Here is a 27,375-nt window from a genome sequence, read left to right as displayed (position 1 = left end):
ATATGAATTAATAAATCATGCTGTTTTGTGGTTGAATAATAATAATTTTATTAGTCATAAATGTTGTATTTTTTGCTTAAATTAAACATTTTCGAGCATTAAAAAGAATTGACTAAAAGAAGTAAAATACAAATACTGTATAAGGCATGCAGAAGACACGGTGTGATGATATGTAGTATTCAGCGCTGGTCACTAGGTGTCAGTAATGTTACTGTAATGTTGAGTGAGACACACAAGCACCAGACTTGACCAATAGGCTTTTTTTGCAGGTTTGAATTATCTCACAACAGACGCAATAATCCCTAACACGGGCTACTTTTGCGGCCACAACCCACGCCAAGTTAAAACTCTAAACCCCCGATGTCACTTCCTGTCCGCCTCCTACTCAGCTCTGCTGCTATTGAAACACATTTACAGCAACATTTATGTCTTAAATTGCTTATTGTCTATTGTTATGTCTACTATATTGGGTTACAAGAGTGTAAAAGTGACTATAAGGGTGTTATTCCATATCTAGGGGCTCTAATAATGTTAAATACAGTATTTTGAAGGTCGTAAACAAGTTTTCTATGCTTTAACTATAAAGATATTTGATTTCTAAATGAGGACTCCGACTTCGCTGAAATTCACTTACCACGATCGGGATTGTAACTAACTAACAGCGATAAATGAGGGATTACTGTGTATACTGTATATACGTAACAGGTTTTGGAGTGCATGAGAAAGTGGAGAGGAAAACATAGCTCTCTTTGGCCACATAAGTCACTTATTAACAAGTATATTGTACAACATAGCAGCAACAGAACCAATGTTGTAATAAGCATAAACCCAGCCACCTTTAATACTGCAGATGACTTCATTGTATGTAACAGTATGGCAAGAGATCACACCAACAGCAGAATGGCGTAATGGACATTTAAAAGTGCATGTAGAGGTAAATAAAGCTTTTGGATGCTGAGCACCACATATACTTCACAGGCAGCTGCTGCCATCTTGTGGAGTTAATTAAAATTACATGGAGATTGCCTACCGCCATAGACGCTAATGCCAATGTTTTTTGACTCAACGATAATTCCACTCCAGTGGTGACTTGCTTTTGTATACCATGCATGCGATGATTATAGGAGAGAGGGCGATTTATTGAAGAGCGGCTAAGCAGTTAATCGGAGCATTTACAGTATTCTTCGGTATGTGGTCAGTAGCGGGACCATTTCACAGTCTTATACAAAGTGAACGTCCTCATGTTCAATAAGTACTTCAAATGGTAGTGCTAAATTAGGGATTAATAAGCAGGAAAACAACTGTTCTTGTGTGTTTTTGCCGCATTCTCTCTGAGCAGATCATGAAGTACTCCGAGCAGAGGATCCCCACGCTCAACGAGTACTGCGTGGTCTGTGACGAACAGCACGTCTTTCAGAATGGCTCCATGCTCAAGGTAGCAAAAACTAAAGAGACAAATGCCAATGAGGAATGTGATTTTAAAAAGATGAACTGGTTTTGTCGTAGCCGGCCGTGTGCACGAGGGAACTGTGCGTGTTCTCCTTTTATACTCTGGGTGTGATGTCAGGGGCTGCAGAGGAAGTGGCCACCGGTGCAGAGGTGATAAGAACACACAGATGCAAAATACAGTCATTAAAGACAGTTCCATTTAACTAACTAAGGTAAATTAAGTAAACATCTGACCGTTCCTTCAATCAGGTGGTTGATCTCCTTGTGGCGATGTGCCGAGCTGCTCTTGAGTCTCCACGCAAGAGCATCATATTTGAGCCCTACCCCTCTGTTGTGGACCCCAATGACCCCAAGACTTTGGCCTTCAACCCAAAGGTCAGCATCCCTTGTACTAACATTCTCTATTGTACGAAATGAGTGAGTGATTCTCAATCATTTTGATGCCTATTGTGTAAGTGTGTTGGGGGTGGGAATCATGACGTAACATATGTTACCGCAATATTTTGCTAACTATAATGACAGTAACCATTCGGTTATAATGGAATAACAACATTAGGGATAAGATAATAATATTACAATACACGGATTCAGCAAAGTACAATACATCCACATATTTATTCAATTATATTTATTAAAACTAAGTAACAACAATATTATTGTGATGGTTTGCCAATGACGAAAATATTGCGATACTGTACATCTATGTATGGGAAAAACAACGGAGCCCCGGAGGGAACATGGGGGAAAAAAATGTGAAAAAAAACAAAGACGAATGTTTGCGAGAGCCTTATCTTTCAAAAGTTTCGCGAGATAACGCAAAACTATGTGAAGCTACAGGACACACATCGTGTGGAAATGCATCATTTAATTTCCAACTTCCGCATTTCTACATCGTTTACTGCGCGATTGTAGAGGTATGAAGTGATACTGTGACTATAGGAAGACGTTTTCAAGTCCATGATGGTTATTCGGCTCATCTGTTGAAAATAAAATGCTAACATCCGGTCCGAGCTAGTGTTGCTGGAAACACGTCTCTTTGAGTACTTGCACTAAAAAATAAACTATACTTAAATAAGATAAATATATTGTCTCGTCTTAACTAAACGTTACCATTGCAATGTTCCGCCAATGATCACAGTGAGATACAACCATTCATCAATAATCGGCACATCAAAATATTTACAAAACCACCGTCTCTTGTCATAACTTCATACAGTATAATTGCCAAATCTTTTTCTAATGATATCGATACTATGACAGCATTTGTCCACTATATTTATAACCGGCTTTGGCATTTGGCAGATTTGACATGTCTGCGTGTTCTTTCCACTGTCATTACATGCAAATGCTGCTGGGCTGTACCGATGAACACAGAAGAAGAATTATGAGAGGCTGCAGAAAGCGTTGGACAGCGTCATGTCCATACGGGAAATGACCCAGGTATAAGAAGGATCAGACTACAGCTTCATATTAAAGGAAAACTGCACTTTTTGCGGGGAATTTTGCCCATCATCCAAAATCCTTATGTGAGACATGAACACACGTCTTTCCCTTTACTGGGAAAAAAGGCTAAGCTAACAATGCAAGTAATGGGACTCACCTATTGTGACTATAAAGCCCTCCAAGAAAAATCTCCCAAAACAGCAACTATGTTCAGTTTACTCAACGTGGCGTGCATATTAACCAAGCTACAAAGATATTTTAATTATAGGCGCTAACGCCGAATAACTACTTTATGGCTTAGTGACACAACGCCTCGCTCACAGGCCACTATCTGGAGGTAACTACCGGATCTCCTGCTGCATTGACCGTGAGTTTGGAAAAGTTGATGCCAGGTTATAAATCATGCCTCCACATGTATAGTGGAACGTTGTGGCGATAAGCTGAAAAGTTGGACAACTTTGAGATTCCACTCGCTAACAACTAAACATTCGGACAGACTGAAGCAGCGGATACTGACTCTCAACTTAGACCCGATGTCGTCGCTATAGGAAGACTCAGCTAGATGCTCGTTTATTTTCAGCATTTTTCACGGGAGCTCAACTGGGAGCACAAGTCTTGTGCTGAAAGATACAGCCATCCCATCATCCCGATGAAAGTGTTTTATTATGCTGTTATTTTGTCCATGAAACATCTAGGTCCATGATAACGCTACGAGAATGGCTTAGTGTTTCACTACAGCCGGATCTGCCTGGCACCCAGCAACGTTATTCTCTGCCTGGGGCGAGTAAAAGTAAAAAGTAGTAGTCGTCCTCGGCTCTCACGGAGTATGCCACGATTAATGGTAGCAAACGCGCTCTCTATGCTGCTGTTGTAGTGAAGTAGTGTTGGTTGTTATGGGCTCTGTTAAGTCAATGTGTCCAGGAAGGTTATGCTGAAAATGACCAAAATACGGCAAAAGTCTGTAAGTATTACATGTTTTAATGAATGTACCTGTTACTACATGGTCACAGCATGTATATAAATCAATAAACCATTGCTGGAGGTTTTTGAAGGTGTTTTACTAGAGGCCTTTATAGGCCGACGAGGTGAATCCCATTACCTGCATTCCTAACAGCTTTTCTCTATGTAGAACACACAGAACAGAGAAAAACATGTGTGTCCATGTCTCACATAAGGAATGTGGATTATGGGCTTTTTTTTTAAGTGCAGTTTTCCTTTAAACATGTAAGACCCAAAAGTTTTTTTTTTTAATGTGGTCTCCTGCTTAGGTCTTTGCATTAGCCCCCACTGTGGGTTTGGAGTGTTTACATTAGATTTTGGCTTTGGGGGCGATCTTAACAGAGCTTGTGTGCTTTTGCCAGGGCTCGTATTTGGAGATCAAGAAGCAGATGGACAAACTGGACCCTTTGGCCCATCCCCTGTTACAGTGGTGAGTGGGGAAGAAGATGAATTTGAACTAATAGAAAGCTGAAAATCTTGTATGCCCAACTTTTCCAGCCTGGTTGATTTGATGTTGTGGAGCAGATAATACGAGCAACTTTAATAGGACAGATTTAGCAATGAGAGGACTTTTGACCTTAAAGGTCAAATATAAATATATTAAATGTATTTTTATACTTGTTGAGTTAGCCATATTGCCATATACAGTAATACTGAACAGCCAGGACAGAGTTGTGTACAGTATATCACTTTTGTCGCAATAGTTTCCGGAGTATGGTTATCATCACACTTTTGCACTTTGCCACCCGAGTACCCTTCTTTGGCAGAAACACATGCAAAAAAAAAAAAAAAAAAAAAAATCACAAAACACAACTGTGGACTCTCACCAAATTAACATTTTTAAAACAAGACGTTTTTATCCAACTTCAGAGGCATACTTTCATTACATTTTTGGTTGGTTTCCATTGGTCATTTCCAAAACTACTTTGGTGTGAAAACAGACATTACAGACAAGGAAAACCTTAAAACTTGGATGTGGACTTGCTTTTCCTAACACAACAATATTAATACAGCAACACTTCACCCATGTCATACTGATTTACTTCTTGTCTTGCTGCAGGATTATTTCCAGTAACAGGTCTCACATTGTCAAGTTGCCTCTCAGCAGGGTAGGAAGCTACTCCATGCACCAAATAATTTATTCTATGTTTTGTCTAATTTTGAGCATTAATTTACCCTTCCATGTCTGTTTTGTTTGTGCTCTTTTATGATGTCATCCTGGTAGCAACTGAAATTCATGCACACCTCCCACCAGTTCCTGCTGCTCAGCAGCCCTCCAGCCAAGGAGGCTCGTTTCCGCACTGCCAAAAAGCTCTATGGCAGCACCTTCGCCTTCCAGTGAGTCCGACTTCCTCCTCCTCTGACTCTAATATAGTTTGAATCCTGTCAAACTCTTTTTTTTTTTTGCTAATCTGGGACATTGTTGGCTTTACTTAACGTAGCAGAGTTTTTTGTTTTTTTTGGATGGAACACAAACAAAACACCACCACTCAGCAGGCACACTTCCCTGGGACGTATAGAAGCCAAATATGTGATTGTGAGATCAGGATTTGGACACCAGTAGATGAAGCTCTGTGGTGTGTTTCACACATGGTCCATCTGGACATCAGCAGGGCCCAAATAACTTCTTGCTGGTCAATAGAATAAAGTTAACGATGCCATTCATGTATACTTGACTAGCATACTTGACTGTCACCATTTTGACAGTACATATGCATATAGCATAACACTCAACAGTTGGATGACTTGTCTGGAATATACAGGCGCTCATATCGTAATAACTTACTGAATTTAATTAATAATTAAAATTTTTAAAATATGTGTTAAATTAAATTCAAACGAATAATTACAAAATATTTTGTTTGTATTTTCATAAATAAATACATAAGAATTGTATAAAATACAACACATACATTAACACACATTTATACATATATATATTGTTTAATACAAAGATAGTTGTGTTTCATGAAATAAAATGTGGACAATAAAGTGAGGCACGGCGTATGTTAGTGTGGGGGCTACTAAATGAGGACGTAAGGTCATTTACTCTAAATATCATGAATGCAACACAGCTCAACACACCTTTACTCATTTCTCCAAGATACAATATTTGACTTTATAAATGTGTTTTTAGAATAATATTTAGTTGTACTATATTACATTATTATTAATAACTGAATATTCCATGTTCCATTTATATACAGTATATTTTTCCCCAAATAAATAATTATATCAAATACAACATTAGTAAACGTTTTACATAATGATATATATAATATGTAGCAATAGCCATACATCCATTTTCTATGCCGCTTATCCTCACTAGGGTCGCAGGCATGCTGGAGCCTATCCCAGCTGACTTTGTGCGAGAGGCGGGGTGCACCCTGGACTGGTCGCCAGCCAATTGCAGGGCACATGTGGACAAACAACCATTCACACTCACATTCATGCCTATGGACAATTTAGAGTCGCCAATTAACCTAACATGCATGTTTTTGGAATGTGGGAGGAAACCGGAGTACCCGGAGAAAATCCACACACTCACGGGGTGAACATGCAAATTCCACAAAGAGATGCCCAACGGAGATTCGAACCCAGGTCTTCCTGATCTCCTGACTTGTGTGGCCAACATGCTAACCACTCGGCCACAGTGCGGCTATGTAGCAATATCCTACAATAAATTGTATTTGTCCAAAGAAGGGTCAGAATGAAAGAACTGAGATTTAAAACAGCAGTACTGATGGATAAAACACAGTACAAGTAAAGTTTGACACATTTCCTCTTTTGATTGCACGAGTAAGTGTGTCCAAAGTGAGGGAATGAGGTCGTTAATGCTAAATATCCATGAACTCCCTATTGCTTCTGAAACATGAATGCAGCACAGCTCAGTCATACTTCCAGTGACAAATAAAATGACGCACATTTCTTGGAAATCCAATATCCAATCAGAACGGTATCGTTTTCACATGCCTCTTCTCTCTCGCCTCTCCCTACACTTGCTCTAGTGGTTCCCATATAGAGAACTGGCACTCTGTTCTGAGAAATGGACTAGTCAATGCCTCGTATACCAAACTGCAGGTAGCGGCCAGTTGGCTCACCTTCACCACTCCACGCCTTCTCGGACCGTCAGCCTGCTTTCCGACAGAGCAGGCTGACCGTCCGGCTGATTCATTTTTGCAGTTAATAGATGCCAGCTTCCCTTTCTGGGCTGTTTTGCCATTAGAATGTTTAGCCAGCAGGGTGCACTGGTAGACCTTCCTGGCCAATGTGGGCAACACTGGATGCCACACCTCTAGATTGGAGGGGGGGTTCTGGTATCAGCTGATACAGGAAGCTGCCTGTGCACCCTCTTGGGGTGAACCACTTAGAGCACTGTGTAGGCTAGGTCTCAAGCTGCAAAGGAAAACTGGACCTGTAGTGAGTAAAGACTACTAATATGAAGAGCTTCGACCGGACCAGGTTAGTAACCGAACCCCATTGTATTCAACGGCCACATAGAACTGACCATGCTGGTGAGAGACACCGTTATTTCCCTCTATACATGCTTCTCTTTTCCTATCAGCCAAACTGCATGTCCAATACAGAGGTGGAGTTTATCCCAGCTGAGTCAGGTCAAGAGGCGGGGTCACCCTGACACTGTCAATCACTGACAAATAATGACTAATCTTTCACATTCACCCCTCAAGGCGTATTAGAGAACCACAAACAGATTCAAACTTGGAATCTTATTGCTAAACACCACAAGTAACACATCTGCTGGTATAGCAACCTTACTGGTCACTTCATTAGGTACAGATGTACGACCTCTAGGTAGCTTTACAGTGTTCTGCCTTCGTACACAGCTGGGGTGTCCAAAGAGTGGCCGTGGTGCCATTTGCAGCCCGCTGTTCATTTTTTTAAATTTTCTTTTGGCACTTTCTAAAACCAAAAATATGAAAACTAAAAAGACAAAAAAAACCCCAGCAAAAACGGCAAAAACACCAGAAAGTTTACGAGCATAAAGTGGAACTATTATGAGAGAAGAACTTATTTGAAGAGAAAAAAAGTTGTAATCTTACAAGAAAAACAATTTTATGAGAATACATTTTTAATATTATCAGGAATTAATGTAGTAACATAAAGTTGAAATATTAAAGAAAAATACTTTTTTTGTTGTTGTTGTACACTGTGCGTTAAAATGACCCTTCTTTCCTGCTCTTTCCAAACCCAAGCTGCACGGGGCAGCGTACGGGAAGGGCATCTATCTCAGCCCCATCTCCAGCATATCTTTTGGATACTCAGGTAGGGACAAGTCCTGGTCCCCATCTGGCTTCACCCTGCCGTGCTAACCTCTCCACCACGTTGACTGAGCACGCTCTGTGTTTTTGTAACATGGCCTGATTATCACCCTGGAGCTTTTTCTCACGCGTGGAAGATTTTCATGCGATGCTGCTGTGCTGTACGTTGTTGTTTTTCCATTTCACGTGCTGGGCCTCGCACTGTACCATCTCTTGTTGTGGCTGCATCAAGTATGGCTGCTCCTGACTTTCTGTGTGCCGCTACTTCCACCTTTTATGTTGTTTTAGTGGGTGGGATGTGAGCACAGTGCAACTGAAGTGACGCTTGCATACCTTCTACAAATGGATTGCTAGTGAACCGTAGTTGACCTTAGATTCGTTCAGATCAACCTACACTATAGGACATAATGATGTACTCTGATTGGATCGTGTGGGATGCAAGTATTTATTCTCTAAGGTAGAGGCAACCCCCCCCCAACCAGGAATGGTTTCAATCTGCCCGGGTTAGAGCTGTCCTATCCAGTCTTTGAGCATGAACTAATGAAGCCTGCTCGGATAAGAGGCGAAACGTCTTCTAGGAGAATCTGAACAGTCTAGTTGCAACTGTCATCAATTTCTCTTGGAGATGAATAAAGTATCTATCTATCTCGATTCCATGCCCTGAGAGTATATCGACAAATGATATTTGCTTACTTCGCGTAACTTCTACCCAGTATTCTTTGTACGTTCTTTTTTTCTTCGTGGTTGAAGCTGCTCCGTCTTCCGAAAGGGTGTCGCTAAAACCCAAGTTGAATTCCCAAGTTTCTTGCAACTTTAGGGGCAGACAAGACATTTTACAACTTCAAAACACTATAGATTTCACTGTAGTTCAGTTACTATTTCTAGACAACACAAAGGTTTGTGTATAAAATGAACCTATTTAGGCCTGTCACGATAACAAATTTTGCTGGTCGATAATTGTCCTACAGATTATTGTCGATAATCGATGTTATTGACAACATTTTTTCAGACAATTTTTTCATTAATTATATGGCATCATAATGAGAGCACATCGTATCCAAATCATCCATCCATTTTCTGTACCGCTTAATCCTCATTAGGGTCGCGGGGACATGCTGGAGCCTATCCCAGCTGACTTCGGGCGACAGGCGGGGTACACCCTGGACTGGTCGCCAGCCAATCACAGGGCACATATAGACAAACAACCATTCACACTCACATTCATACCTATGGATAATTTAGAGTCGCCAATTAACCTCACCTGCATGTTTTTGGGAATGTGGGAGGAAGCCGGAGTACCCGGAGAAAACCCATGTAGCTGGATGGCCAATGTTTCCTTCTGCCTGGCCCGGGTTGAACCCCAACCCCTGCAGCATGATTCTGTGGTGCTACCAACTGAGCTAGGCAGCTGGCGTATCCAAATCACTAAACCTTAATTTATGAAGAGTATTTAACATTGTAATTGTAATGTCAAGAGCTTTTAAATAAATTAAACAAGCAAAAAAAGAAGAAAAAAAACTAAATGAAAATAAAATGGACTCTCTGTTAATTCTCTGTTAAGAAAAAAACACTCCAATAAAAACCACACACCCACCTATGGGAGTCATATTTGAGTAAAATGCAACGTTTTTGATGTCCTTCAACATGTCTTCTTCCACTCGGTTATACAGTTCAAGAATGACATGTTGTACATTTACGTTCTACCAGGCAGTTCGTAATGTCTGTCAAACATGTTTAACATTTCCCGAAATGTTGCATTTCTTTTGCAATATGGCGAGCGACACTGACCGACTGTCGGGACCTTCGTTTTAGGTGTGCATACAAATTGGTCATATTCCCCTGCTTCCTCGTCACTACTTTCGAACAAATGCGACATCTCAGTTTGTCGGCACTCATCTTGTTCAGTCTGTTTAAAACTGAAATATTCCCACACTGGGGATGTGCCATTCACCTTAGAAACTATCGCTTTTTCCTGTTAGCGTATGCTGGCTCACGAGGCTAATTTGCTGCTAACCGAGGTAGCTGTGCCTCCAGGGACAAAGAGGAGAGGACAAGACAGGAGGGTTCACTCTCTCCGTTCATTCCACTGCTGCACCGACACACACAAATGAACTCCCTTGTCATCCAGCCTGGAAGAGAGACAAGGAATACAAACACGAATGCATGCACATGTCAATTTACCAAGGCTGCTGAAAATGATCAAATTTTCTTTATCGTTCGATTAATCAATGTATCGATTATCGTGACAGGCCTAAACCTATTTAATAGATGGTGTCATGTGAATTTCACATGAAAACCATCAGAATTCTTGTTGTGACAAAGAATGATTATTATTTTTTTTTACTTCGAAAAAATTACTTGACAGCACCTGTGATGCATACTCTCCAATCTGATCTTTCCCTCAGCTACTGTACGTCGCTATTAAATGTTGGAATGTTACAATATTGTCCTCTGATGTTCACTCATGTTTTGGTTCGGTAACCTTCCTGCTAGGGGTGAGCTGTGTGGGTAAAATTGTCTTTGTATGAGACATAGAAGGAGAGCACCAGAGGGCAACTTTTACCACTGCTCCAACAAAGGTTGTTCTAATGGAATTGTGTTGTGTTCCGTGCAGGAATGGGGAAGGGACAACACCGCATGCCCACCAAAGACGAACTAGTGCAGCGTTACAACCGCATGAACACCATACCACAGGTGAGGGACGGACAAGGTGAATTTGAACCTGTGGCTCATGGGTCAAATAAGTGACATGCAGTCAGGGGAGGCAGGTGTGGCAGTGCCTCAAAAAAAAAAACTATGATAACATAAAGTAAATATTATTTGTCGACTGAACTCTATTATAAAAGTATTTTATGTATGATTCCAATTGTTTTTAACATTTTCCTGAGCAAAAGTTGCTGAATTTGCACATTTCCTGATCAAACACAGAGTGGAAACTTCACATGAGGATGCTGTGAACATCTCCTCTTGGTTTAGTGCGCAAGCACAGCCTACCGTCTGAGTGCACTCAGTGAGTGCACTGTGTTTGTAATATAACGCTGCAGAAACATTTATTATACACCATGACTTTCTACAACCCGTACACTATCTTTAATATGTGACAACATTATTCTTGTTAATCGGACAATAAAATCCAGAGAAATGTCATATGGGAGGCGCTGCAGTACTCGAGATGGAAGGTGCTTGTCGCTGCTGTCCTTCCATAGAGAGGAAAAGCCAGCGTTTTATTTTTTTTGGCAGCAGCTCCAGTTAAAGCAGCTGTTAAGCAGCAAGACAAATGCATTACTGTAAAGATATTTTTATGCTCTGCTGAATGAATGAATGAACCTGACTGCCATGGAGGATTATATATTCAAACTCAACAGGAGGTGATCAGACTTTTACAAGAAAGTATCAGAGCTTTTCCTGGATAGGGTGCATTTATTTCATTTACAAATAAATGGTAAGGCCGCAAATGTTTTTCAGTTTATGAATAAAAGTTGGTACTGAGAAATATTTAAAAATAACACTTTTAACAAAAGTGAATTACAGTATTATCTCCTTTTTGTGGTTATCCTCTTAATGAGCAACCTGTGTTAACATTCAAAAATAAATATAGCCAAAGGGGTCAGTGCCTCACCAGCCATGAACCTCACTACTGCACTGTTTCCACCCCTGACATACACATTCATCCATAAGTGAACTGTTTTTCTTGTTTTGAGCAGAGCCGTCCGATACAATCAAGGTTTCTTCAGAGTCGAAATCTGAACTGCATTGCACTTTGTGAAGGTAAGACCAACAAAGTAACATCATGAAGAAGTACGAAGCACCACAGCTAATGTAGTTCACGCTCTTTTTTAAACAGTGATCACGTCCAAGGATCTGCAGAAGCACGGCAACATTTGGGTGTGTCCAGTGTCGGACCATGTTTGTACTCGCTTCTTTTTTGTGTGAGTAATCGCATTATGACGCTCTGTAAGAAAAATTGTACCAAATATTTCCAATTTCAGTCAGAAACAGACTGCATTTATCTGTGTTGGATTTGTAATCTAATTGTAATTCTTTGTCTGCTTGGGTTTTTGGAAATGGAACCTATATAGCCTAGCGATAGATTAATCGATAGATTAACCAAAAATTATTTTTTAAATAGAAAAAATACACTAAAAAATCATACAATATTGCACTGAATTGAATGGAGTGCTGTGAGAAAAGTGTCGGACCAGTGGGTGGAGCTTGTTCTTTCTTACTAGGTGATTCGCTATTGTGCATTTCAGTGACTGAGCGAAAGGCAGTAGAGTGAAACTTCCGTTTTCGTGATTAATCTGTTCCAAAGGGTACATCTAAAAATGAATTGTACAAAAAGATGTAACACATTTTGCAAATGTAAATCCAATTTACTGTATGTGTATATAGCACAATTATAGTCGTACTTGCAGAAAACGATTAAAAATGTGCATAAATGATGAATGACAGTAACATTAAAGGTTACTTTAACCCTGTTTGAAGACCTTTGTTGACAAAGACAGCGATGAGGCAGCGCGAGGGACGAGTGGGAGGAGACACAGGAACCAGAAGTGAGCTGCGTCGCCTGTTTATGATGTCATCAGACATTGACTCTCAAAATGTTAACACAAAACATGTTTTTATACTTTTGCAATTATAGCTGCACATGCATAAAACAATTTGAACAAATACATGAGAAATGAAAGGGATAAATGAAAATTTAAGGCGACTTTTACTTTCGTTGAAGACGTGACTGTTCCCAAAGACACAATGTGGCAGCAAGATCAACACAGACACCATAACAACAGTAAAATATGGTGGTGGTAGTGTGATGGTCTGGGGATGTTTTGCTGCGTAATGACTTTGAAAACTTGCTGTGATTAAATGGAACCATAAATTCTGCTGTCTACCAACTGTCTACTACTGCAAAGATGAGTGGGCCAAAATTCCTCCACAGCGCTGTCAGACTCATTGCAAGTTATTGCAAATGCTTGCAGTTGTTGTTGCTGAGGGCGTTGTTGCTCAGTTGTGTTGTCATTGACTAGTATTTAAATTTGTTTGATGATCTGAAACATTTAAGTGTGATAAACATCCAAAATCCACGTTTTCACATAATTGTATTTCTTGAATTCAATTGCGTCCCACCCCCTCTTTATCAAAGTGCCTGCACTTGCAACTGGGTTATTTTGCAGCCATGATCAATAAGATGTGTTAGTTAGCAAAGAACTACAGAGTCGACCGATGACGCCACATGACGTAGCCGGTTACGGTTTCTAGTTGAGAGCAGGCTAACAAGGATGTTTTGTAATCGAAACGTTACGAGAACAGTTGGATTCATGCAATGTATTAATACTAAAACGAGTCACCGACACGTATTTGTTTGGGCACTCGAGTGCAAGATCCTCATTTGAGTTTGCCAACAGGATGCCGTAGTATTGTGTAAACTAAGTATTACGAGGTTTGGTGTTGGGTGTGAGATCCAAGATGGCTGAATAAACAAGCATTGCTGGGAGTAGTCCGTACACATCTTTATTAATACCACAAGATCCAACATGCCAAAGGAGAACCGAATCATACGAAAACAGGGGCGTTCGAAAACTGAGGTTCACTGTATTGCCAACTCAGCAACTGTGTCTAATAAATGCATCGCTACTTCGTTGGGTAAAAGTGATTTTTGCACATGTGCAGGTACGAGGACGGTCAAGTCGGGGATGCCAACATCAACACCCAGGAGCCCAAGGTGCAGAAGGAGATCATGCGTGTGATCGGGACCTAGACCTACCAGAGTTGTTACTAGAGCTGTTCATGTACAGTAGATCCATGCATCTCTGTTGGCGGGATGCACACAAACCGGACATAAGACGGACAAAACGAGCGATGAGCGAATGTTTGGAGGCGAGCCGACCTCCGGCGATGGAGACAGCCGAGGTGGCGCTCCAGGACATAAACTTTATTCCTTTACTTTGACTCACTATCCTCTCTCTGCGGACCGTTACCCCATGACTCCGCTTTTGACATTTATGGCAAAAATCTGCAGTAAAGGGAAAAAAATGACGACGTCACTGGCATGACTTTCCACAGTTACATCCTGCTTCTAATGACATTTCCTTTCTCCTCTATTTCCACTCATCATTTCTCTCTCTGTCTATATATATATATCTATATATATACTATCTATTCCTGATTTATAGAACATCGGTGAATCCCCTCTGTTGTCTAGACAAAGACATGATCACACTTCTTTATTGAATACTGTTTGAGTAATGGCATCAATTATGCCTTTGCAATTGTTATCTAAAGGGCAAGTCTAGTACTATTGTTTCGTCCTTGGTCGCTGCAATTCATTTGGCAGAATTCAATAACTGGCATTGAACTATCCACCATAGGCATTTTCATTTGATGCCATTATTGGTAGTTTGTTCTTGTTTTTTTAAAAGGTACATATCACATAAGGTACATTACATTACAATTACTGGAATGCTACAATAAAAAAAAAAAATAATGCATATAAACATTTTTTTAAACAAAAAAAAAGATATCAATAAATATCATGATAATAAAATAATAATTATTAAATGTGGACAAATTCTTTTTCAATCAAATTATAAAGTTAAATAAAAATAATATGAAAATTAGTTAAAAAAAACTATTAATAAAAACTAAAATAAAAATATTTTCTTTTAGTTTTTATCATTTTTATTTAACTCTCAATTCCTCCATAATTCTGAAGTTATACACATGAATTCAATTGTAATTTTTCATAAATATTACATGGAAATTAATTAAGCTTAGAAGCTTACAATTATATATATGTTTAATTTGACATGGCAGTTTCAAATTAAAACATGCCATATAAATTAATAAAATATAAAAAAAGGAAATTATATTAAATGGAAAATATTAATGTAATAAATTAATTAATTCTCAAAACTACATTTATTTTAAAAAAAATGTTGGAAGGTCTTCCCTTTGTAGGTTTGATTTTCTTGTAGATGACTTCAGTTACATCAGCGGGCATCACTTTTTGGTCAAAATGTAAATGAAGCAAATGTCAAATCCCAAAAAGGACATTGCATCCATTAAATCCACACTTGTAGGCGACTTTGTATAGCTAATCCGGTTTATCAGTTACCAGCCATGTATTGTATGTACATATATGTGTGCTCAACATCATACTAGACATTGCACTTACTCAACATTTGCCTAAAAATGACTGTCCTCTCCCCGTGTAATGGAGGAAAAGGACACACTGGAGCGAAGCAGACTGTAATTACGTGACAATGTACAGTATGTGCTGTATGTCTGCACAGAGAAGGGCTTTGATGAAATGTTCTGCTGAGGACGGATGATGCCTGTTTTGGTTCTGGCTATTTGAACGTTTCTTCTCGCAACACCAGTTTTTGGTGCGGAGACTGTCGAAAGGACTTGAAAGTCAGTGAACTGAAGGGGGTAAAACAATAAAATCCTGATTTTGCACAGTTTTACATAAACTTTCCTATTATTCTTGGAGTTGTTTGCCGACATTTACCAGTTTCAGCCAGAAGAGGGCACTCAATCAGCATATAAAGAGTGTATATGCTTTGAACAGCCTCACATGTACAAAAATGTACAGAACGCATGTCTTACATAATTAGTCTTTATTAACATAATTAATTATATTGATATTATTGTTAGTAAATGTAAACTTTTTAACTAGTTAATTAAAAGCCACTCATACATTTTTCATTCTTGTGGCAATTCTCAAAATCCTGAAAATATATTTTTGAAAATAGTTCAAAGCACGTGACGGCGCAATGAAATCTAACTACCTTTTAGTCTCAAACATTTATGAAGAAAAAATAATAACTTACGTATACAGTGTTCCCTGGCTTATCGCGGCGGACAGGCCCCCGAAATAGCCCGCAATAAGTGAAATCTGTCAAGTAACCGACTTATTTGCAATTATTAGATATGTTTTGAGGCTGTAAAACCCGTCACAATACACGTTATGCACTTTTCTCAGACAGGCATTAGCATTTTCCCACATTTCTCTCATGTTTAAACACTATCAAAGTTCAAATTTAGTTTGAATGTTAATGATCAATCTACCAGTTTGGACACAAGAAATTATTAAGCGACTCACGCATATTAACTCCTCTGACCGTGCCTCATCCTGGCGCCGTTTGGCTGTAGTGTTTTTGTATCCTTGTTAAAACATATTGCTCCTTCTGTCGTATTTTCCTCCTCTTTGTCCTACTCCTTGAACTGAAGACATAGTTATTTTCTTCTTCTTCTTCTTCTTCTATTGTTTATTCTCGGTTGGCAAGCAGCTCACACAGTTAGCTAGTTTGCTAGCGACTATTGACCACAACAGGAAACGGCACAAGGGAGATTGATTGAAAATGGTCTACAGCCAATCAGGACGCACAACACAATGGGCGTGTTCTCCCTTAGCCAATAAGGGCTGTCGTGGCTCTATATTTAGCCGGCTATTGTCTACTGTGGGTTCCTAATATGCTCTACAGGCACGTAAACGCATACTGAGAGGGGGTGGAGCTGCACACGTCTTCAACTCACACATGAGTATACGACACCCTTTACTGGTAGCAGTAGTAAATACAATAACAGATACAACAGCGCATCGATAGATGGCTCTAATACGCCACAAGGACGCAGAACACATTGCGCATTCATACGCTGTTAAAAAATGTTTTGAAAAAATTGCACTTTAAATGAAATTACATTTACTATAATTTAAAAGTAAAATCTTTTTAGTGGGAATTCATTGAACTACTTTAAATGTGTTTGTTGATTATGGTTTCAGCAAATTTTATGCATTTAAAAAAAATTATAATTATGTTATTCATAGCAATTTAATTATCGAGATTCATTTTTGAAAACATTATTTTCTTGATTGGCTTTGGTCTTTCTGTTGTCTACTCATGCCAGCATGCCAGGCCCGTTCTTAACATATAACTCCACAAATACTCTCAAGGCATAATTATATAATAAGACTAAATAAAACTAATGCAACACCAAATGATTCACCCTTTTGAACATTCACAACTGTTGTCCAAGTGTAAAAATATGTTATCCAGTGAATGGCAACAAACAGCAAATTGTGCTCATCCTTAACTGTGAAACTAATTCCGTGCATCGGGAGCACGACTGCATCCACCCTGTAGGTTACGGCGTGTACTACCTGGGAGGTGAGTCTCTTCACTCACTTGGACCTTCCACCTCATTTTAACTTTGTCCCCCCTCTTTTTTTTCTTTTACTGAGTGGCTCTCAACAAGGCATCGATGACTGCAATTCAGTCATCCACCACAGAGGGGAGCTCTGGTTTTATCCTAACCTATACTGCAGTATTTGCTTTCTTTGCATACTTCACAAACATACTGACATTTGTTGTGTGGTCAGATAAAGAAGGAGTGAAGCAAGGGTCAGGGCAGGTGCCCAGGCCCCAGGGGGTATAACCTCTGGACCAGGGAAGAAATGGTGCTGCTTGATTACTGCACAAAAGGACACAATTAGCCGGTGTTGTTCTAATTACTCGTACTTTTATTGAGTTTGGCACCCTCGCAGCGGCGGGGGCACCAGAGGAGGTTGGCGGGGCCGCAGGCCTCTGAGGAGTAAAGCATGATTGCGCATCAGAATATGAATAATTTGCTACCTTAGATAATGTAGTTATGTTTTTTTCTATGCAATTAATGCAGTGACATGAACTAAGCGGCACAATCAGGTGCATTGCTGCACTTGTTGAGCATGTGTGCTCAATTCCCATGAAAGCAATCATAGCCAAGTATCTCATGATTTAAGAAGTACATGCTTGAAAAAAAGAATGGTTATGGGTGATTACGGAACACGACGGTGTGCAAGGACTTGCACGTGAGTATACAAAACATGCGTCGGGGCGTACAAAGCAAAACAACAGAATTCGATTTTCCTGCTTTACATCAGCCCAGAGCTCCAGTAAGCCCAAACTCCCATTCAAAACAGAAGTCGTCTCTGCCTGTGCCAGTGCTTTTTATTACATTTTCAGCCCGGGTGTAATTCTTTCTGTTTGTGTGCATGCAAGAGTGCCTCCTCCCAGTAGTCATATCATGCAGATGCTCTTTTTATATTTAATACAGAGCAGTAATTTGACTGCGAAATGAATGTCTATGAGTAAACGTTTGGGGTTAATTGCTCAGCATGTGTTGATCTGACTTAGTATTCATTAAGTTTGAACATACGGTGGTGTGAAAAAGTGTTTGCTGCCTTCCTTATTTCTTATTGTTTTGTCATCAAACAAATGTAAATATTAATGACAACACAACTGAGCACAAAACACAGTTTTGAAATGAAACTTTTTATTATTAAGGGAGAAAAAACAATCCAAGCCTACATGGCCCTGTGTGAAAAAGTGATTTCCCCCTAAACCTAATAACTGGTTGGGCCACCCTTAGCAACAACAACTGCAATCGAGCTTTTGCAATAACTTGCAATGAGTCTCTTATAGCGCTTTGGAGGAATTTTGGCCCACTCATCTTTGCAGAATTGTTGTCATTCAGCCACATTGGATGGTTTTCCAGCATGAAGCGCCTTTTTAAGGTCATGCCACAGCGTCTCAATAGGATTCAGGTCAGGACTTTGACTAGGCCACTCCAAAGTCTTCATTTTGTTGTTCATCAGCCATTCAGAGGTGGACATGCTGGTGTGTTTTGGATCATTGTCCTGCTTCAGAACCCAAGTTGGTTTCAGCTTGAGGTCACAAACAGATGGCCGGACATTCTCCTTCAGGATATTTTGGTAGACAGCAGAATTGATGGTTCCATTTATCACAGCGAGTCTTCCAGGTCTTGAAGCAGCAAAACAGCCCCAGATCATCACACTACCACCACCACATTTTACTGTTGGTATGATGTTCTTTTTCTGAAATGCAGCGTTACTTTTACATTTTATTTTTTACTTATATTTCCTTCTACTTACCTGTAAATCTCTGTCAGCATATGAATGCTTGAATTTCCCTCAGGATCAATAAAGCATCTATCTACTGTACATACAAGTAAGCCTACTAAAAGTTATGTTGAACCATGTTAACCTTCAAATACAAAAATGCAAGGTGTGTCTGTTGTCAGTAATACTCAAAAACTACACTGTTGATTTCCCAGATATGTTGTTTATTCGTATGGTTTGATTTACTATATTGTCATATGAACTGTTCATGATGTCTCTCCATGAACCAAATCCAAATCACTTTTCTTAACATTTTGGTCTTGGTGGAGGTCTGTGCTCTACTTCAACAGAAAATTTCAAAAAGTAAACCTTGGTCAGAATTGTAATCTTATTCCTGTTTTTGTTTTTTTTTCCACACTGTTATGACTTTATTCTTTGGCTATGGCTATGACTTTATTCACTGAATGTTATTATTTCTAAATATTATTTTTACAATTATATTATCCCTTTTACTTTTGTTTCCATATTTTAGCCTAAATATGACATAAAAACACATTTAGCAGATTTAGCACAAGAAATGTAATGTTTTTTCATGTGTTTTTTTTTTGTAGAAAAAAAGCTATTCTCATAAGGTCTGCATTTTAGGAAAATTAAATAACAAGTCATCCCTCGGCAAATCATTTCATCAAAAATTTTAGCACGGTTTTTCAGAATATATTAATAAAATCATGGTGTTTCTTGGTTGACTATGGCCTAGTATTAGTAAAAGAAGATGTGCATTTTTGCAACAATTTAAATGGCTAAATGAACTAAAATACAAATATAAGGCATTCAGAAGATGCATTCAAAGATGTTGCGATAACATGTAGTATTCTACACTAGTGACTAGGTGTTACTTACGTTACATTAACGAGACATTGACGAGACAACAGCCACTGCAGGAAGAACTGTCGAGAAGCCGCAAGTCAAAAAACAACAAAACAACATGGAATTCTCCGAATGCTAACATGTGTGTGTCCATATTACAGCTTATTTTCTGTTATTATATTTACTGTATTGGGTAATATGATTGTCAAGGTGACCATAGGGGTGTTATTTCATTTCTAGAGGGCTTTAATCATTTTAAAAACATATATATCGAAGGTCGTAAACAGGTTTTCTATGCGCTCACTACGAAAATATTCTATTTATAAGAAAGGAATCCTAATTCATGGAAATTCACTTGTCACAGTCGGGGTCTGGAAACAGTTAACCGCGATAAACGAGGGATTACTTTATTATGTTCACACAATAACCAGTCTTAACGGATGTAATTATTATTAAAATGACAAGTTTATTCGTAAAGTATGATTTTTTTCTCATAATTTACATTTATGGATTCATTTATTTACTCTACCAATGTCATGCATCCTTGCTTCTCTTCTGAAAAGCCAACCGCTGGTCCGACAGTGATGCCACCCCACGGCGGTGTGTGGTGACCCAAGCAAAGCGGCTGGTAGGGGGCACCACAGGATGGAGTGTTGTGGTGTTGGAGGTGGGGGGGCACTACACCATCGCTGCTCATAAAGCCAACAGCTGTGCGGGTAATGTTTTGTGACACAGAGACCTTCTGTTTGGCAGAGAGCTATAGGAGGCGCCGTATTCCGTCTTCAACAAATGGCTCTGTCATTCACCCCCTAAGTCTTAATTATCACTCGCGCCCTTTTTTTCCTCAGTTTTGCACAGGATCCATCTGCACGCTGTATAATTCCACTCCGCGATTTACAAGTGGCATTTATTACAATGGCCTCAGTGCCGTCTCCTCTTTAGCCCTCACCCGAAAGACAAGAGAGAGAGGAGGGGGGTACAAAAGAGCGGCGCAATCTGGCACCAACTCTCGTTTCACTCCACCGCCCCACCACTTCAATCTCGACGTGTGTTTTTGCGTTTGTTATTGATTTCATTTTTATAGCGTTCGCACTACCGGTGCTGGTGAAATAGCTGATGTTGATTTGTTTTCTTTTTGTCTATTGTCATTTCCTCTTTACCTTCATAATTCATTTGGGATTAATATCTTCTCGTCTTTGGAGACAATCCTAATTCTTTATTATTTCCACTTCACAGGCTTAATGACATCCACAAACCCACATATCATATTCATATCATATTCATATGACCTTCCACTTGCTTAGTTTTCTTCTCTGCACCCCCTTTCATATCCAGCACACAAGCACTTAGTGCACAGCTCGGAAACTGTAGCTGCAGCTCCCCAGTGGTGGCAGCACTCATGCAGCTCAAGACCATGATGCTTAATGTTGTTTTTCCTTCTGTCTTCATTAGGGTTGATCATCGTTGGAATTTGAACGAATCCGGTTCCGATTCGGATTCCTCGTTTCAATTCCGGTTCCTAATGATTCTTGATTCCAATGCTTTTAAAAGGCAATGTCATAAAAGTTTACATGGCTTAAACGAGGGCGCTAACCAGAGTTCTTTTTGGATGGAATGTCTGAACTTCTCCATGAATTGTTTAATCATATGAAGTTTTTATCAACTTTACTATAAATTTCTTACAGGGCTGTTTTCAACCTGTGGAAAAAGTGTCACGGCAGGTGCACTGACGCTGGGCCGTTTTTGTCTTTCTTAAGGTGGAATCGTGAACACTTAACCTTAACTGAGGCAAGTGAGGCCTGCAGTTCTTTGAATGTTGTTGTGGGGTCTTTTGTGAGCTCTTGGATGAGTCGTTGCTGCGCTCTTGGGGTCATTTTGGTTGGCCAGCCACTCCTGGGAAGGTTCACCGCTGTTCCATGTTTTCGCCATTTGTGGATAATGGCTGAAAGAGAGGAGTTCCGCTCTGACCCGATACTCTCGTTGTGACCCGGTACTTGTCGGTTGAACAGCCCAGAGGAACAGGCGGAGGAGGCGATGGATTCAGGTTTACAGCATTTATTGTCTGACCAATGTCGCATAAAAGGCAAACTTACTGTACTCTGGTATTTTTACACCATGAATGTGTGAACATCAATCATGTTGATTGTGCACCCTCCTTTGCACGGTATCATTGTGTTGCAAATGTTGCACTGAGCTGACCGCTCTTTTTTACGAAGCTAAGCCAAACTTTTTAGCCGCTTCTTCTTTGTCTGTGTTTTCGGGCGGCGAAGTGGGCATTGAATCGAGGAATTAAAATAAAAACATTTGAATGATCCCGGAAGAATTGGAATGTTCGAGACTCGACGCCCCACCCACCCTAGTCCTCATACAGTATGACTGCACTCTCACTTCCTGGCAAACATTTTTCTCCAACACGCTCAATGACAGACGGACACTCGTCACACTGCGGCTGCCTTTCATCTTCATCTCCCGCCCTCTTTGTCCCTCTACCACCTCCGCCTTCTTTTTCTTCTCTTTTCATCCCCATCTTGCATCTCCATCATGCTTCCCAATCTAGCTGTCTCTCGTTTCGACAGCCCCCCTCTCGCTCTTTCTGTTTTTCTGTTCTATCTTTCTTTTGTGACTTGTCTCTCTTTGTGCCCTGATGCCTTTTTTCTTTTTCTTGCCAGGCAGTTTCTCAAATGGTCACATTTTTAGTGACCATTCTCACTTACCGGGGACAATTTTTATTTTCTTTTCACCTGGCAAACACACACACACACACACACACGATGTCCCATCTCCAATTCACTATTAAGTGGGACTCCGAATTTCCCCTGAGCTCTGTTATGGTGGCGGAAGCCTCTCGAGTCCAGCTGTGTGAGATGTGTTGTCTGCTCCCTGACCATTCTATTAGACTGCTGTAATCTGACAGGCTTGTTATGGCCAGCATTGGCTCAACTCCAGTGCGCGTCGACTCTCTTGTCTAATATATCTTGCCTCAGCATCTGTATTCCTTAACATGTACACTATAGGTCAAAATACACACGACACCGTGCAACTGATTCATTTATGTGCCAGGGATTCGATTTGTCCCCGTTCCTCCCTTTCAAAAGGTGAGCACTTCTATTTTGTTTTAGTTTGATTTAGTTTCATTATACAGTGCAGTGGTACGTGTCTAAAATGGCAGTTTATAATGTTAATACTTTTTAAGATGAATCACTAAGGATTTGGACTAGACCCTTTTCTTCCACCTAAATCTTCAAACAATGAGTAGTTTAATTTTTAGTTTGATTTAGTTTCATCATACAGTGATTAACTTCTCTGGCATGGCATTTATTACTGTTAACTGTTTTAAGATGGGCCACTTAATGAATTAACCAATCAGGGGTTGGACAATATCCTTTTCTTCCCCCTAAATCTTCAAAGGATGAGTCGCTTCACTTTATTTTACTTTTATTTAGTTTCATTATATAGTGATTCATTTCTTTAGCATGAAAGTAAAGAATGGTAAAATAAAAAAATAATTAATCAATCAGGTTTTTGACTAGACCCTTTTTTTCATCTGTAAATCTTCAACGGATGGGTAGTTGTACTTTATATTAGTTTTATTTAATTTCATTATACAGTGATTAACTTCTCTGGCATGGCAGCTACTAATGTTCAAATGTCTGAAGATCACCACTTAATGAATTCATTAATCAGGGGTTGGACGAGAGCTTTTTCTTCCTCCTAAATCTTCAAAGGATGAGTAGTTTGACTTTATTTTACTTTAATTTAATTATAAAGTAGTTAATTGGTCTGGCATGGAAGTGAATAATATTAAAATGTTTTAAGATGGACCACTTAGTGAATTAATCAATCAGTGTTTGAGCTAGACCTTTTTCTTCTGTCAAAATAGTAATTCTAGTAGTTTTACTTTATTTTAGGATTATTTAACTTCTCTTTTATGATAGTTAACAATGTTAAAAGATGGGGACAATTTCAACCTAGAACACATTAATTTACTTTACGTTATATGTAATTGAAGAAAATGTTTTGGCATTAATTGGAATAAACTGGAAAAACCACAACTTTCTGTAAGGCAATTTAGACCACAACCCTTATTAACTTATGACGATTGCTGTTAAGTAAGTAGGAAAAATGAATATGATTTGATACAAATAGAAAAATAAAATAAAAATCAGTAATATTCCCAGAAAAAAAAAAACAGTGCAAAAGAACAGGTGTACAGAAATTAATAATACAAATTTGCCACACTGACTACTATTCAATGTTTTTTTACGTATATTGTGTGTATGGCATTTTTTCTATATAGTATATCATTAATGTGCCGCATGGGCAGTAGCTCACATGCGCATTCCACCCATTTTATACAAGTTGTGGCAAATGAAAGTCTTGAGGCACAAGTTCTAGAAAGTCCCCTAAAATTCACGTTGCACTTTTGCACCCCAGCCCAACCCAAAGTGGAATTTATTATTCCATCACTTCTTGTTGGTGGAAAGGGCAGGTGTCCCAATACATTTGTCCATGTATGTGTACGTATTGCCTGTCAATTTAGGCCTTTTTCCTCTTCCATCCATAATTCCATACAAGACATTTCTCTTCTGTATCAGTTCATCATGTTCCCCTCATCAGTGTCCTCATGTTCTCTCCTTTCATCTTCATCTACTCCCACTGTTTCAGCCTCTCTCGCTCTCTCTCTCTTTCCCTCTCTCTCTCTCTCTCTCTCAGGCAGTGTGTCTATGCAAGACTCGCTCGCTCGTGGTGTTGACCTGAGAAGAGTTGACATTCAGGGGCCGGTCCCCCGCCTGCAGCACTGACATTTCTGCCAGACTTTGATGGCGGCTTTGAACAGAGATGTGTGGAAGGGAAGAGCTGCCATGTCTGCCTTCCTCCCCGCTAGCTCCAGCGAGTGAAACTCCATCTCTAGCAGGCGAAAATATGAGTAGTACACTCGAAGAACAAAAATACTAGGACACCAGGCCATTACTCCTACAGGAAGTGACGATGGATGTAAACACAGTGCTGGTTTCCTCACATGAGATTTTTGTGCGTGTCGTCTTTGTGAGTTTTTGTGATCGGGTCAGTGAAGGCCAGTTCTTCCACACCACACTCATCCAAGCACAACTAAAAGGGCCTTGTTTTATGTACTAGGGAACAGCCATGCAGGATAGCAGGAAAAAGGCCTTCCCCATAAAGTTGGAAGCACACAATTGTCCAAAAGTGAGCGGAATTCGGTTAACCCCCAAATCTCCAATAGTCGCTGGGTGCGTAGTACGTAGTACAACAGCAAATGACCGTCGGAGACTCTAATTAGTGCCGGGTCAAAAAATATCGTGCTCTGTGGCTGTGGGCAACCTCCTGATGTAGTTTTTATTAGCAGTTATCAGAATGCTCAGCATGCGGCAGCTTTATCTACATCTGCGTGTGATTCAAAACGTTAGCCGCATGACTCAGCTGCTGGTGGGAAACTCATGCGTGTTACATACGCTGCACTGTTGCTGCACATTGAACGCATCAGCGGTATTTAGGCCGGCTGAGCTCCTTACCGCTAGTACAACATTGGTTCTGTTGCTGCTGTGTTGTACAATATATACAATAATTATCATGTGGTCAAAGACAGCTACATTTTCCTTTCCACTTTCTTTCATTATAAAAGTTGATCCTCTTGGATGAAATGCCCTTAATCTCCTCTAGGATAAAATTCTTTTAGTCTCCTTTAGGATGAAATGTCCTCATTGCCCTCTAGAATGAAATGCCCTTAGTCTCCTCCAGGATGAAATGCCCTCAGTGTCATTTAGAAGGAAATTGGCTTCGTCTTCTCTAGGATGAAATTCCCTCAGTGTCATTTAGAATGAAATTGCGTTTGTCTTCTCTAGGATGAAATGCCCTCAGTGTCATTTAGAATGAAATTGCCTTTGTCTTCTATAGGATGAAATGCCCTCAGTGTCATTTAGAATGAAATTGCCTTTGTCTTCTATAGGATGAAATGCCCTCAGTGTCATTTAGAATGAAATTGCCTTAGTCTTCTCTAGGATGAAATGCCCTCAGTGTCATTTAGAATGAAATTGCCTTTGTCTTCTCTAGGATGAAATTCCCTCAGTGTCATTTAGAATGAAATTGCGTTTGTCTTCTCTAGGATGAAATGCCCTCAGTGTCATTTAGAATGAAATTGCCTTTGTCTTCTATAGGATGAAATGCCCTCAGTGTCATTTAGAATGAAATGCCGTCACTGAAATTTAGAATAAAATGCCCTTAGTCTCCTCCAGAATGAAATGTCTTTAGTCCCCCCAAGGACAAAATGCCCTCAGTGTCATCTAGAATGAAACGTCCTTAGTCCCCTCTAGAACAAAATGCCCTCAGTGTCATCTAGAATGAAATGCCCTTAGTCCCCTCTAGGACAAAATGCCCTCAGTGTCCCCTAGAATGACATGCCCTCAGTGTCATCTTGGATGAAATGCCTTCATTTGAATGAAATGCTCAGAAGACTCCTGTAAAATGAAATGGCTTCAATCTCCTTCAGGATGAAAGGCCCTTAATCTCCACTAGGATGACATGCCCTTAGTCTCCTCCAGGATAAAATGGATCTCCTCAGAGAGAAGTAAGTACAGGAAACCATCGTTCTCCTCCCACAATTGTTGTTTGTTAGCGTATCTTGCCTTGACTGATGCCTTCAATGCTGTGTTTTTCAGTTTCCTGCTGTATTGATTAATTTGTGTCTCATTATTTTTGTCCACATGTGAGCATTCTTTGCAAAAACACACCAAAGAAATCAAAGACTCCCCACTGGGACGCCTTCAAAGACACGTTTTACCCCTCAGTCGCACCTAGTTATCTATTCACCCAGACCCCTCCACCTGGCCACGTCCCCCTGCTGTGTTGCCTTCAAAGACCCCCATGTCACTCCAGGAACGCCACAAACCCCCCTTCTTTTTTGACACTCATCTCCTGTGTGCTCAATTCACAAAGTCTACAGAAGATAACGGGAAAAAAATGACTGAAAATTACTTGGGGGGGAAAAAAAAAGTATTATACAGTGAAGGCAAGCTGCCTGCTTTGGCAGAGTCCTTGCTGTCTCTGCTGCCATTGAAAGCTTCTTTTTCATGTGTTCCAAAGCACGCGCCCGCTCTGCCGGGCCAATTAAAAACGACTTGGCTACTTTGCCATGCGACGGCGTCTCAGAGAGGTGGAGGAGAATCGAAACACTTCGTTTTGTTTCTCTCCGAGGAGCCGGACTGATGCTGGTGAGAGATCTGACAGCGCCAACAGCAATTTAAATAGCCAATGGATTGCTGTAGTCCCATTCTTGAGTAATGCACGAAATAATTGATTTTCCATGCTTTTGAATTTACTTGTGATGGGTTCTAATGATGAGGTGCTGCCAAAAAAAAGTCTTGTTTTCATTTCATCCAATTATCTTTATATCTGTCATGTTGCATGTTGAAACAGTCTTGC

At 39.9% G+C, this 27,375-nt stretch overlaps 1 protein-coding gene across 9 annotated transcripts in view; it reads left to right on the top strand.

Moving 5' to 3' along the window:
- LOC129178045 (protein mono-ADP-ribosyltransferase PARP6) overlaps positions 1-19,393 on the top strand; it is a 33,371-nt gene extending 13,978 nt beyond the window's left edge. For 5 of the 9 annotated variants that reach the window (XM_054769734.1, XM_054769731.1, XM_054769732.1 and 2 more), the window contains 13 exons: positions 1,340-1,435; positions 1,507-1,599; positions 1,699-1,824; positions 2,824-2,889; positions 4,254-4,321; positions 4,952-5,000; positions 5,117-5,229; positions 6,900-6,972; positions 8,106-8,175; positions 10,786-10,865; positions 11,876-11,939; positions 12,016-12,100; positions 13,842-19,390. In XM_054769734.1, coding sequence (XP_054625709.1) covers positions 1,340-1,435; positions 1,507-1,599; positions 1,699-1,824; positions 2,824-2,889; positions 4,254-4,321; positions 4,952-5,000; positions 5,117-5,229; positions 6,900-6,972; positions 8,106-8,175; positions 10,786-10,865; positions 11,876-11,939; positions 12,016-12,100; positions 13,842-13,929 — 1,071 coding nt within the window. In that variant the 3' untranslated portion in view covers positions 13,930-19,390. Of the gene's footprint in view, positions 1-1,339; positions 1,436-1,506; positions 1,600-1,698; positions 1,825-2,823; positions 2,890-4,253; positions 4,322-4,951; positions 5,001-5,116; positions 5,230-6,899; positions 6,973-8,105; positions 8,176-10,785; positions 10,866-11,875; positions 11,940-12,015; positions 12,101-13,841 lie in introns of all 9 variants that reach the window. The other 4 variants (XM_054769738.1, XM_054769737.1, XM_054769736.1 and 1 more) reach the window with 4 other exon arrangements.
- The last annotated feature ends 7,982 nt before the right edge of the window (positions 19,394-27,375 follow it).

This window comes from Dunckerocampus dactyliophorus, chromosome 3, assembly GCF_027744805.1.
Source record: "Dunckerocampus dactyliophorus isolate RoL2022-P2 chromosome 3, RoL_Ddac_1.1, whole genome shotgun sequence".
Taxonomy (NCBI): Eukaryota; Metazoa; Chordata; class Actinopteri; order Syngnathiformes; family Syngnathidae; genus Dunckerocampus; species Dunckerocampus dactyliophorus.
The sequence above is the reverse complement of the archived record's forward strand: the minus strand, read 5'-3'. Positions and strand labels throughout refer to the sequence as shown.